The 14,299-nt window shown below is 38.2% G+C and overlaps 1 protein-coding gene across 3 annotated transcripts in view; it reads left to right on the forward strand.

Moving 5' to 3' along the window:
* prkd1 (protein kinase D1) overlaps positions 1-14,299 on the forward strand; it is a 77,024-nt gene that overhangs the window by 15,616 nt on the left and 47,109 nt on the right. For all 3 annotated transcript variants that reach the window (XM_082516533.1, XM_082516534.1, XM_082516535.1), the window contains one exon: positions 1,781-1,919. In XM_082516533.1, coding sequence (XP_082372659.1) covers positions 1,781-1,919 — 139 coding nt within the window. The remainder of the gene's footprint in view (positions 1-1,780; positions 1,920-14,299) is intronic.

Below are 14,299 nucleotides of genomic sequence, written 5' to 3' on the forward strand. Positions count from 1 at the left end.
TTATAATTTATAAGGAGAAAGAAAGAAAACAATGACTTCCTAACCACATAACTGGAAAAAATGGATGCTTTCAATCACATTTCAGTGCTGTGGTATCTTAAAAAAATTTGATTTGGTCTGACCACATATGGAAGTGACGTATGTAAAAAAAAAAAATAGAAGTTTGATATAAATCTTTGTTTTCATGTATGCTATTGTATGCTATGGTGTGTGTGTCTTCTTCTACCGTGGAAGAGTGTTTGTGTGTTTTTGTGGTCGATAACAATCTCAGTGGTGTTCTACACTTGGTCAATGTGTTGCTCCTTTCAGCAGTGCCTCATCGATCTTTAACATAACAGCGAACTGCACCTTTAACTTCCTGTGGTTACACTCGGCTGCGTTTGTGCGTTTGCTCACATACACCTGTCTTTGTGGGGACTAGTTTGAGCAATTAATCTTCTGTTTGTGTTTTTAAAGTGACAACTCCATGTAGAGTCGAGGCTTGAAGTCTTACTGATTTTAACACCTTTTAGCACTTTGGCAACTCCAACACTTTTAGCGATTTAAGTGAAACATCTGAAACTTCTCCTGCAGTGTTATCGTCTTCTGTATCCAGTGATTATGAGACAGATAGTCCCTGGGCACAGACCTGTGAATTGCCCCCCACCCACCAGAGAGGAACCAAAGACTGAAATAGAAAGAACAGCTACAGATTCTAGAGTTGGGTTTCATATCTATTCCACTTTGTTGTGTGTTTCTCTGTGGTTACTTTGCATTTGTGCCCCTAGTCTCTCGTTGCTTTGGTCCTTTTTATTTATTTTATTATTAATTATTATTATTATTAATTTTTTCAATTTCATGGCCTGCATGGTTTCCAGCAGAACTGGTAGCAGTACAGTTAGTGGGAATAGCACTTTAAGGCAGTTGGAGTTTGATCTGACAATGGAAACAGCCGAATGCCATCCATCACTACCACAACGTCACATGATATGTAAAAGAGACGATAGTTAGCAGAAACTAAACTTTCAAAATAAAAGTAACATTGTTTTCCAGTAATAGATGATGTTGATATAATATAATATATGCAGCTTTAATACAGATTTTGTATTCCTGAAATGGAAGCCTGTCAAAAATGTAGCAGTTTGAATTAAAAGTAGTAGATTTGAATCAAATTTACTGTCAAATAGTAGGAGGACTATCAGGCTGCTGTTTGTTATTATATCATCATAACACAATTAGGAACATGAATATCTTTGATAGAGTTCTGTCTCTGCAAATTTACAACATCATTGTATTTGTGTTAATTTATTTGGTGAGATCGGTCTGTCCATCTCCTTCTGATGATAATCTCAGTCTATTATTAATCTGTTGATAGAGATCAAAGCTCTTCTCTTTCTCTGCGTCACTACTCTTCATTTTTTTGTCTCTTTTCATCAGCTCTCTCAAATTTGAATTTACTTTGACGTGATCGCAGTAGAAAGACAGGCTCATGCTATTTTAAAAGTCTGTGTGTAAAATGTTTTTATTTTCAGAGCAGTCAACTGATGACATTGTCCTGATTCACAGCTTTGTGCAGGAACCAATTGTGCACAGATAAAAAGCTCGTACAGAGACACAAAATACCCACATGAAATGACCATAAGGAGAAAATAACAGAAAACTGTTATAAAGAGAAAAAGTGGACATACTAGATCAACAAATCCCCATATTAGCAATTATGAAAAAGACGTAGTTACAACTAACATAACTTTTTTTGAAATACAGATTTTGCTGAGATAATATGCCTTTCTGTCTCTATTAGTTACCAGAGTGCGGCTTCTATGGGATGTACGAGAAGATCCTCCTATTCCGTCATGATCCTACATCAGACAACGTGCTGCAGCTACTGCGCTCTGCTTCTCAGATCCAGGAGGGTGACTTGGTGGAAGCCATACTGTCAGGTAAAAGCAAGGAGGGGTACCCATGTCAGACCACTGATGTACAAAAAATAAACTGAATCCGTGCTCTGTACTTGTTTCCTTCGTAGCTTTAGTTTTTCTCCAGCCTTAAAGTCTTCTGTTATTGTTCCAGAAAACATGTTTTTTATCATTATAAAATTATAAGTGTGAAGGAGCTTAAGAGTCATGTGAGCACAGTAACAATGAGCTTAGGACAGACAGATAAATGACTGTACCCCTGGGAATTTTGTCCCATGTAACAGTCACTCTGTATTATATGATGGCAATATTTACGTCATGAGGTAAGGAACAAGATCACTGGCTGTTTTCTGAGCACATCCAACTAGAAGCTCATGGCCCAAACATTGAAGGGTTACCACAAATAAACACAAATTTTAATCAGCTTTATGCTATAATGAAATGTTCCTAGAATTTATGTAACACAGTGCTTCTACCATCACACCAGAGTTGGAGAATCAAATCGAATGCAGCCAAGTCCACACTAGCCCGGATAAATTTGAAAACAGCGTTTTCGTCTGAAAACACTCCGCGTCCACATTATCGTTTTAGTCAATTTCACAGAGTTGTGCGTCCACATTGAAACAGCCGAAAACGTTTACATTCCAGTACTGCGCATGCGTGAAGCGCAAGACGATTCGACCTGCCTCATTTCTGTCTGCTGTTTATTTACTTTCTGGCTCTTTGAAACATTGCTGCAAAACTTTGAGGAAAAGCACAGAGTGTTTTAAATGGACTAAGAACGAAGTGGAGTTGTTGCTGCGAGTAACACAAAAGTACAAAGTTGCAAAAGCGAGTGAGAATTAAAGAACTTGAAGAAAAGCTATCTGGAGCATGTACAGACTGATATTAATCTTTAATAGGGCTGCCAAAATTGAGAGCAAACAAACCAACTGCTGTATAATGCCCTCCGCTATCTTAGTTTAATTGGTCTCATGACTGCATCACATGACTAAAATGCATCATCGTTTTCGAAAAGGCTCCGGGGTTGCTGTCCACACTGCGACACGAAAACGGCGTTTTCAAGTGTATCCACTTTGGAGAGCGTTTTCAATGCGCTGCATTTTCCTTGACCAAAAACGCCGTCTGTGTGGACGGAAGGCCAAGACGTAGAGAAAAAGATGCGATTTCAAACAAAAACATATTAGTGTGGACATGCCCTCTTTATTTATATACTACAGAAGAAACTCCAACAATCAGACAACCAATTCTGAGCAAGCACTTGGTGACAGTGGGAAGGAAAAACTCCCCTTTTACAAGAAGAAACCTCTGACAGAACCAGGGAGGGGCAGACATCTACCGGCATGGTGGGGGTGAGGGGAGGAAGATGGGACAAAAGACACACTGTGGAAAAGAGCCAGAGATTAACAATAACTCATGTCATATTAAAGCTGCCTTGGCATCAATCATTCTCTTCTAACCTAGATGTCACCATGCTGTAACTGTAATCTTAACTGAAAGCTATTCTAACCTGCCGATAAGCTAGAGCTACATGTGTTCTTAAGTTTTTCCAACTTCTCTTACTCAGACTGTGTAACTTAGTCTCTCTTTGGGGAAATGTTTGTGTGCCCCACAGGGAAACTGACATCCCATAGTGTACCTGTGGAAACATATGTATTGTACTATGTCTCCAAAATAATCTATCTCACACACACACACACACACACACACACACACACACACACACACACACACACACACACACACACACACACACACACACACTTGCCTTATTAAAAAGAACAACAGCAAAAAAAGCAAGCTCCATGTTCAACAACAACAGCATGTACTGTTAGTGTAGTCTGGTTGCCTGAAATGAATTAAAAAATGTCCAGATGTGTGTAATGATTATCTCATTTTGGAGAATTCTTTATTAGGCTTGTCTTTCTGGCTGTCATCCAGCTCAGGACTCAGGTGTTCACACGATGCTATGCTAATGGCCCGACAGCTGCTTCTCCCTAATTTCCTGCCTTTCTTTCACCATCAACTGTAGTATGTGTGAACATTTGCATATCGTTTGTCTACATTTGTGTGTGTTTGCTTTAATTAATATGTTTACATTTTTCTCTTTGTCTACAATTTTAGCTTCTCTTTAACAATAAATTTTAATGGTGATAACAAATTATATATTGTGTACTATAACACTGTACTTAGCATACTATATGTGCACAAACTTTTGAAGATAAAAAAAACCCCAAAAAGCCAAAGAAGTGCAAAACAGGTGTTAGCAACATTGTAATAGAGGAAATGTATGCACTGAAAAAATGGCATCCAAAGTTAAACAAGACAAACATAGAGAAAGTAACAGAGAAAGAAAAGGAATGAAAAAAAAAAATCAAATCTACACTGTAAAAAATGAATGCAAATCCATGACTGGCACCACAATCTGTTAACAGTTGGGAGCAGGTTCAAATAGTTTTTGGTTATCAAGGAAAGATTGGCAACCAGCTCCCTACTGGAAGTGTTTTCCCCCTTTCCCATTTTTCATCCATGGTTGTGATTTATCTTGAAGGAACATCTATAAAAAAAATGTAATAAGTAATTAAATATGCTCTCCACTGTCACATAGGGTTTTTTTTTTCTTATGTTATCAATCAAAGTCGGAAACTGCTGGTTTTTAGGTGGGAGTCTGCATGTTATTCCTCCAGGGTACATTCTCGTTGAGGGTTTAGGTATCCTACCGGAAGGAAACCCTGAGGTAGACCCAGGATTCACTAGAGAGATTAGATCTCTTAGCTGGGATGGGAATGTGTCACCATTTCCCCAGATAACCTGGAGATGTGTAGGAGGAAGGAAGTCTCAGCTTCTATGATTAGCCTGCTGTTGTCATGACTGGTAAGTGGGGGAAAAAAAGAAATGGATGGGATGGATGGGAATTTTAAAAAAAAAGTTATTCTGTGGAAAAGTATTCCCCATCAGTCTTAGCATCAGTATTCTGAGTATTTTAAGATTAGGTTTTAAGTTTCCTTTTTGATAAAGATACATTACTAAGTTATGTTGCAATAGGTGTAGGCTGCGGAGGCTTCCCAAGAGTGTTTCTCTCTTACCTTTTTCACTCAATATGTGTTTTTACACCACTCTACATTTAATCATTAATTATTATTCATCTCAAGCTCTCTTCCGCACTGTCTTTGTTCTGTCTTCCTCCCATGATCCCCAACTTTTGGCAGCAGATTGCCCCAAATGGCCTGGTTCTGCCGGAGCTTCTTCCTGTTCCCCTGGAGTTTTTCCTTCCTACAGTCACCAAAGCTTGCTTATAGGGTGTCATATGATTGTTGACTGTTTTTGTCTGTATTATTGTAGGGCCTTTACCTTACAGCATAAATCACCTGCAGGCAACAGTTGTGTCATTTAGGGTCAGTCTTTTTAAAGGGGCATGGACAAGAAGGAAATCAAACATGCTTCCAAGGATAATATCCTACCCTGGCAGCAATATGGAAGCAGTTTAAAGGATGGATGCAAAGTGAGAAAATATATTTGTCTGAGAAGCGATCTCTTTATAGTTAGTGGCCAGCTGATTGTGCCACTGGGATCTGTGGTCGGTCTGGTGAACTACAAAAGCATCTGACTTAAACAGGCTCTTCTCCACACAGTACTTGTGGCTAACAGGTAGATTGTGCCATTTCAATGCTGCTAGCCAACAATGAAGAATCACTTACTGTTTAAGGGACAGAGTGAGGGTGGACAGTATGGCATTGTTTTTTAATATAAAACTCATTGCAGCACGGGACTAACGCGTTATTAAGTAATGCGTTACAGTAACTACGTTATTATTGTGGTAACGAGCACGGTAACTAGTTATTATGCCAAAATCAGGAACGTGTTAATCGTTATTGGGATTTAGATATGGTCGTTATTCGTTACTTCGGGTGGTGGCTATCGCGGAGCTTCCACAGATTCAGTAACATTAGCAAGTGGTGGAGGCCAGCAGGTGGATGAGAGACCCGAGGTGGCCATCGGTCCGAGTGTGAACTGAACTTCAGGTAAGAAGTTATGACCTGCAGTCTATCTGGGTCAGATATAAACCAAGTTTAGGTGGAGTTTATTTTCGTTGTGCTGACTTTTTCCGTACTGCGTACTAGCTAGCATGATGGAGTTTCTATACAGCTGGGTGGGTGCTATGAAGTTAATGATGAACCGTTGAACTTTATTTTGTTCATAAGGTTAATTATTAGAGTTGCCAACCGTCCCGTAAAAAACAGAATCGTCTCGTATTCAGAGAAAATATTACGCGTTTCGTATTGAGGTGAAAAGGAACACAGTTTGTCCGGTACTTCAGCTACAATGAAAAAGACACAAAGGTGGAGCTGCACAGCTGCCTCTTCTTCTCTCATTCTCTCCCCTCCCTCTCCTGTTTCTACTTCAATCATGAAAACTGATCAATGATCAGCTGATCGGCTTTTCTCTCTTGTTTGTTTATCGCCCGCTTTGCGCCAGAAAGAGGAAACCAGCCGATGTCGCGTTAAACAACAGCAGCACGTTTAAGCTTGATTAGCTGTTGTTAGAGTTTATTTAATATTAATTTCTAGTATCAGCTGATGTTTGCTGGAGCCACAGCTGTAAACCTGCTGGTCATGATGTCGGTTTGGATATTTGGTGAGAGGGAAACATGAAGATGATCTCTGTTTCTGAGAAACAAATACACCAGGATCCTTTTTTATGTAGCTGACAGCTGGTAACTGTGCAGGGCCGGATCTAGCAAAGTTTTGCCAGGGGGGGCAATTAGGGCATTAACAGGGAGAGAGGGGCACAAAGAAATACTTTTCTTTCTTATTCTCATTTAAAATGTCTCACTTTTAAAAAATAATTATCTGAATCTTACAACAAACGATTGATAGATTGATACATATATACCATCAAAACAGTGTACATCACTGTCACAACAGCGTTTGTTTTCATTCAAAGGCTTTATGATTTTTCCTATAATGGCTAGTCAAAAAGCCCGGGCCAATTTTTTGTCCCAAACCAGCCCTGTATGCAGCCCATCTTCAGTCTGGTGTTACCTACATCTTCCTATTCGGAAGGCAGAATTTCCGAGTTCTGAGTACAATCGAAAGCACCACGACTGCAGTTTTTGTGTTGGATGTAAAAAGCGCACATCATGCTGTGACGTAGGCTAGAATCATGGCAGCGGTCAATGATGGTCCAGGTGTGGGATTTCTCTCGTAGAAATATGCACATTATTTTTTCCTTTCTATTGGTAGGTGGCACAGGGCACTTGTGGCAAGTAAGCAAGCTAGAAGACTGGTAAAGTTATGGAAGCAACACATTAACAAGAGAATTCTGAGTAAAACCAAATTTACTTTCCCTAGTAACTAGTTACTTTGAAAGTAACGAGTAACTTGAAGTAACGGAGTTACTTTTGATAGAAGTAACTAGTAATGTAACTAAGTTACTTATTTAAAGTAACTTACCCAACACTGAGTACCAGTGACCCCCTTAGACTGCTTTTTAGTTTTATTTTCCTTGTTTTGCATTGAATTATCACTTCTGTCACTAGTTAGCTAGCATAAAAGAAAGTAAGTCTATTAGCAGCAACCAGCCAACCAACCAGGGAAATCACACTTTGTACTCACACAACATGCCGCTAGACATGGGCTGAAAAACGGAAACTTTAAACATTTACCTTTTAAATCCAGCTTCACAGACAGTGTTAACTCTGTGACAGTTTTTCAGAGTAGGGCTTGTGTAAATTAGCTTTAATACTTGTAGTGTAGTGTAATATCCATTTCAATGGTAAATTATTGTGTTATAATTGTACCAGATTTAAAGGACTGACACAAAGGAACTGCTTGCTGAAACAGAAGCAATGAAAGAACTTTAGGTGCTGAAAGTGTCAGTTACAACAAAAGCTCTAAAGCTTGGTGACATGCAGTTCAGCTGAAAATAATAAATTGGAACTGGAAAAGGTCCTAAAGTGTAACAAATACATACACGCAACAGATGACATTCAAGCATTTAAAGACACGGAAGCACCGAAAGTTGCCAGCTGAATTAAGCACTAATGATGTGAAATAATCATTTTCTTTTTGTATCTTTTAGCATTCACGCCTGGTATTTTCCATCTTGTTTACAACACCCTACATGTTTGACTAATCCTTCGTACCTTCCCCTTCTCTGACTCAGTCCTCTTTAACTTGTCTCTCTCTCTCTCCTCCTCCGTCAGGATGCTGCCACTCAGTTAAAAACACATTTGTTAACAGCTCCGTGCCAGTCTCAGCAACAGCTGAAAATGTGGTGGAAACAAACAGGAAATTAACACAAAACAGAGATGCAAACTCCAACAGAATGCATGTTCTGTCATATAGTAAGCAGGGGTGGACTAAAACAATAATAAAGGCTCGGGTGGTACACGAAGCAAAGCAAAAAACCTTTAATGACCTCACATCTAACCCAAAATTAGCCCCCAGTCGTGCCATAGTTCAAGCCTAAGGAACTGTGTTTCATACCAGGTCACAGAACAGGGAGTAACTGTTCTTTTAATATAATGGTACCATTATGTTTGTCCATTATATTAATCTACAGTAAACAAAAGCACTAAAGCTTAGTGAGCAAGATCTCCATAGTTGTCCACCCAGACACTTAAGCTTATTGTCCAGCATTTAGCTGCATTTGTGGTAAAGCTGTTTTACATTTTTTTTTATTATTTTCTTAACTTGCCAAGTCATGGTACATTCAAGGACCTATAATACTGTAAGTCATTACATTTTTTTCTGATTTCAATCTGGCTCATCTTTCATTCCACATCAGCTTCTCATGGACATCTGGACCATTTTCAGTATAGCTGCTATTAATAGATCACTTCATGGAAATCATGTTATGTCCCCTTGTAATTGCGCATCTGTAATATGTGCTGGATTTTTTCCAGTGTGTGAAAACTGTAATCTTTCCACTTGATTAATTTTTGTTGTTTACAAAGTTGCATGGAGCCAAGTGTGGAAAGAAAATGAATGAAAATGCTCACTGTGCTATCACATGCTGGCACGTACAACAGCTCAGACATTTCTGCTGACCTTTAGGAGCCGGCATTTTCAGTCTCTAATCCTTGAACAGTTGCAACAATCATGAGCCCGGTTTTCTGCCTTACCTGGAGCCTGCCGGCCTTTCAGGTTTTGAAACTGTGAAAAGCAGCTCTTATTGCTACAGATAAGAGCAGTTTTTTAGCTGCTTGCTAATTAATATCTTGTCATGTTGACTCTTAGCAGGCAAAACATCCCTGGGTCAATTTCATGACATATTTCTTCTGTGAGCAGTAACAGCGTCAAAAGTAGAACACAGCACCAGCAAAAGTTATTGAATGAAATGTCTCCACATCTTTTTTTTTTTTTTTTATTTGTTTTATTTGCAGGGTGCTGAAATGTTTATTTTACTGTACATACAGCCTATTTTGACATATGAAAGCAAACACATGAAAGTAAACTTAACACACCGCACCTGCTTATGCCACCGCCGCTGGTCTACACTTTCTTCCCCTGCAGTGTTTGTTTTCTAGTTGTAGGATAACAAGTTAGCAACGAGCACTCCTAATTCTACCACACAGCCATAAACACAGGCATTTATATCCAAACAAGGGCTACCTAGGAAACCTCACTCAAACACACAAATACATGCACACACATGCACATAAGTCATTTTCTGAAGCATATAATAACAGTTTGGGAGCTTGTTCACACATCCAGACGTATGTTGGCCCTCCAAACAAAAGCCATAAACAATAATTTGAATAAATGGAGGTAATTTCCTACAGCAGAATGTCTAATCAGAGCTGTATTCTACTGGAGGACCGCGACACAGGCCGAGTGTGTGTGTGTGTGTGTGTGTGTGTGTGTGTGTGTGTGTGCGGGGTTGTGTGTGTGGGTGTGTTAATGTGTGTGTATGTAAACGAAAACGAAAAGGCGATAGAGAATCGGAAATACATGCAGAGAGAGAGAAAAAGAAAGAAAATGACCGAAAACTGTGTACCATAAACTACCCATCCTGCCTTGCCAAGCCTGCTGGCCAACTTAAAAGACATTCAGTCCATCTGTGCCCACTAAGAGCCTCTCCTACCTCCAAAACATTTACAAAATACCCACTAACAACCCATTCATTAGTCTTTGTCTCTGTTGTTCTGTTTATCTCCCTCCCTTCTTCTCTCTTCTTCTATCTCCGGCTAGTTGAATATATTCTGTAGTTTTCCTTTTTTTCCAACAAATCCCATGTGGCGCTCCAAGTATCTACTAACAAATGTGTGTGTGTGTATCAGAACCTGATACTGACTATTCCTTTTAGCTCCACTGTTATCCCGAAAAATCTCAGGGAGCCACACAGTTCCTTTAACTAACTCCTACTAGCAAAAGTTTGCATTACAGCAGTTATGATTTTCGTCAAGGTGAAATAATTTGGGAGAAAAGAGTAAGCTCTGACATCCAAGTATTTTTGGCAATTACGCCAAGGAGAAGCAACATTATGGAGACACCATAGTAAGTGGGCCCCCTCCCCCGACACTAAACGTTGGTGGCAGTGTAGCAGAGTAAGCAGATGGTTCATGGAGAGTTTGGATGAGATGTTCTAGACAACATGGATGAGGAGGAGCTGGTGTAAAGGAGCGACAGATCACAATGAATTAGAAACAGCATGGAGTGGAAACCAACTGGCTCTGGGAACCCAGGAAGGTTGATTATTGGACAATTGTAGTGATGCTGAAATGTTGAACGATGTAAATTTAACAGCATGGGGAAAAGGAAGTGATCAGAGAACAGATCTTTGGTGAAATTGTTAATTGACAACTCACTTCTTGATCAGACTGCAGGTAAAGGTGGCTTAACTCAAAATGTGTTAGAAAACCGTGTGAAAACCATGAGTCACCTTTTCCATTTAGATTTGGTTCACTTCCATCCGTAGTCTTAGGTCTGACAGATCTGACTGTCCTGCAGTACAAACAGGTTGAACACTCACATCGGTAATAATGCTACTCCACCTATATCTGTATAATCAGCACCTGTTGCCAGCCATTACAAGCCAGTTCAGTTCCTACACACTTTCTCTGGGAGATGGATCACCTTGGCAGACTGTCTTTACAGGAAAGTCCTTTGAAGAGGTGCTGACAGATGTATGTGGTTAAGTGTCCTGTCATATTTTGGAATTTTGAACAAAATCTGCTTTAGTCAGGCCATTCAAGTCAGGATCCCAACACCCGTGTCTCCAACTCTACATCCACCCACACCCCTATACAGGAGAAGCATCCAATGCTCTACAAAATGTGCCTTCTTCCTCTATGTATTCGTCATCATGTAATCAATTAGGTGTGTTTGATGCACTTCATCTTTACAAGCATCCTCCATGTTTACTCCTTTCTCAAATTCACAACATTTTTAGAAAGAATTCAGGCAGGAAAAAAAGCAAATCAATTAATAAACAATAAGTAAGGTTATTACATATAACATATATGTGGCACATTTCAACAATAAATTTCTTACAGAATTACATCTGACTGAATCAGTCTCAGCAGACAGAATACATGATATATCCAAACCCATGCACTGGCAGTATTGAAAATTTATATGCAGTGTGTTAATAATGTAGAAAAAAAAGATAATTTCATAATTGGTTCTGATTTGCTGCCAATTTACACTGATAGTATTAAAACTAATAGACAACAGATTAGAAAATAGATTATTGGAGTTTACTATGATAACACCTATTATCTCATCAACTTAAAGTAGGAATTTGTTGAATTTGGTTTGTACAAACATTGAGAAAGTCAAGCAAGAAGACACAATTAAGTTGGCTAGGTTTTTTCATCTTTTACCACAGCCCCCTATATATTTACTTATGGCTCCTGTTATATCATGTTTTGCTACACTATCAGGGGTGCATGTTAAACCCAGCGTTTTACATGGATTTCTATCAGGGTCGCATTGACTGCCTCAGTGTTTCTAGGTTTAAATGTATTCTTTTTTTTTCCCAGTCAGTGTGGCAAATGCAACGCTATTATTATCATATTAATTTGACACATCTAGAATAAATAAATATCTATTTTATCAACTACGTTATTTACAGGAAATTTTTATTTTCTTAGTTGGGAATCTGACTTGTATAACAAGTTTCAAAAATATGTGTTAACTTTTTGTAAAATACAATCTAATACGAAAATGTCAAAGTTCCTATACTCTTTGAGCCAACAGGCGTTAACAATCTAAATAACGATAAACATTTTTCCACCCTAACAGGTGTAATGGGAAATGTTAATCAAGCACAGGCTTTACACACCCACTCAATCCTTAAAAAAAGGTTTAATGTGAAGATATGTGAATAAGGTCTAGCATGAAACAAGCTTTAGAAATGTGGCTTGTCTTTTTCTCAAATGTATAAGAACACTAAAAGTAAAACTTTGTACATGCTCCAAAATCAAAAAATATCAGATGTCAAAAGAAATCAAAGAAACAAGAAATTTAATGGAGTCTAAACTATAAGTAACTATTAATCCCAGTTCATGGGTAATCTCAGTTACCCATGAAGCTTTGACAGAAGTACAAAAGTAAAATAAAATAAAATCTGAGTGGTAAATGTTTCTGGTTTATCTGGTTTATCTTTTTTCAGTATTTCTTTTTTCTTTATTTCTGAGACTTTCTTTTCACATTTCTCACCCACATATTTAATCCAATAAATAGGCAAAAACAAGTTGTAAATATTACAATTACATTTTTCTAGTTTTTATGTTCAGCTGATTGGCCAAAGTTGGCTGTTTGTAGACTCAGCAGCTACTGACTAAAGTTTGCATTCCTTAAATTGCGCTCTGTTTTAATTTCTTTTTTTGAATTACTACCAAACTCCTTTGGAGCTACACATGCCAGTTCTAAGTCTGAATCAGTAGTTTGGTGCCAATGACTGTAGTACAAAGTGAGCTTTAATGCTTTCTATTTAAAAACTTTAAATGTAAAGCTGCAGAGTCAGTAGCTGTTTCTACCAGAAATCCCATTCACTTTGCCCCTGTTTTCATTGTCTTTTTTTTTGTTTGTTTTTGTGATATTATAAAAACAGCAAAAACTGATTCTTTGTTTGACATTACGAGTGTCACAGCAGGGGTTATCGGCACTGCCTGTACACCCAACTGGGTTTTTGTCAAAACAGCTGGAGGATATTTGGGCTCAGATGGCTGCTGTGGCCAAGAGCCCAGTCACCCCAGATAAGCAGCTGCTCATCTCTGAAATAAAATTAAAAGCATGGAGAAACACTGGAAAATGTGGAGGAAAATATGGTGCCACAGATTGGTTTGTCAGCAGTGATTAAAAGTCTAACATTCAGGATTGCTATTATGTTGGAATGTTCTTATTTTTCACTTTCAGTTTTCCTTGATTTGAATATTGTTATCCTTTAAGTGGGAAAATTGCTCATAACTTTATGGAGTGTTCTCAAGTCGGAAAAACTAATGTTTTGGTGACAGTTCAGATGCACTGCAACACCATCAAATAGAAATGCTGTAGAAGGACATTAAAGGAAATGGAAGTTGAATAAAATCATTGGAAATAAGAAAAAAAACACTATGGAAGCTGAATAAAAGAAAAAAAACACCACATAGTTTAAAAAAAAACCTTAAAAAAACACAACAGAAGTGTTTTAGGTGAGACAATAACATGACGAAACAGTTGTGGAAATGACAAGCTAATACTAAACAGCTTCTTACAACACTGATGAAGCTTCTGCTTTTCTTAACCATGTATCAGTGTAATCCTTTCGTCACTTTCTTTAAGTTGTGTTTTGTGAGATTTTGCTGAAAGTTACTTTTATTGATCCAACTTTTTGATTTAACTTTTGTTGTGATTTGTGTGCTTTTGCAGCATTTTTCTATTTGCTGGTGTTTTCCTAAGTTGCAGTGCATTTGAACTCTCAAGTACACCATAGAGCAATGTGTATAAAAAGGGTTTCATCTGTTTATTGAAATGTGGAATGACTCATATGTATAATGTCAGAAATGGAGTTTCAAAATGTACTGTAACTGCTCCCAGTCCTTACACTAAACCACTGAACATAATTTTACTACGTATCATGAGTATTGATAGTTACGGTACAATACAGTAGTAAGTTCATCGCTAAAATTCATCACTAAATACTGCAACGTGTTTGTTAAAGAACAGTACACTTTTTCATTTCATGCAACACTTCAGCTGCTTTCACTGCTGATATGTCTAATGACACTTTGGCAGACAACATCACATTTAGTGTGTGTATAATGTATAATGTCCACTTACACTGACTCAGGTACATCTCAGGTCGTTATCGTAGAAATCCCTTTAAAAAATTATGCTTATCCTTCATTTGAAGTGACACTTTCTCTTCAACTGCAAACTTCATAGCTGACATGTGAAAATGGATTTCAGGTGATG

Source organism: Aulonocara stuartgranti (genome assembly GCF_965226115.1).
Source record: "Aulonocara stuartgranti genome assembly, chromosome: 19".
NCBI classification, from domain to species: domain Eukaryota; kingdom Metazoa; phylum Chordata; class Actinopteri; order Cichliformes; family Cichlidae; genus Aulonocara; species Aulonocara stuartgranti.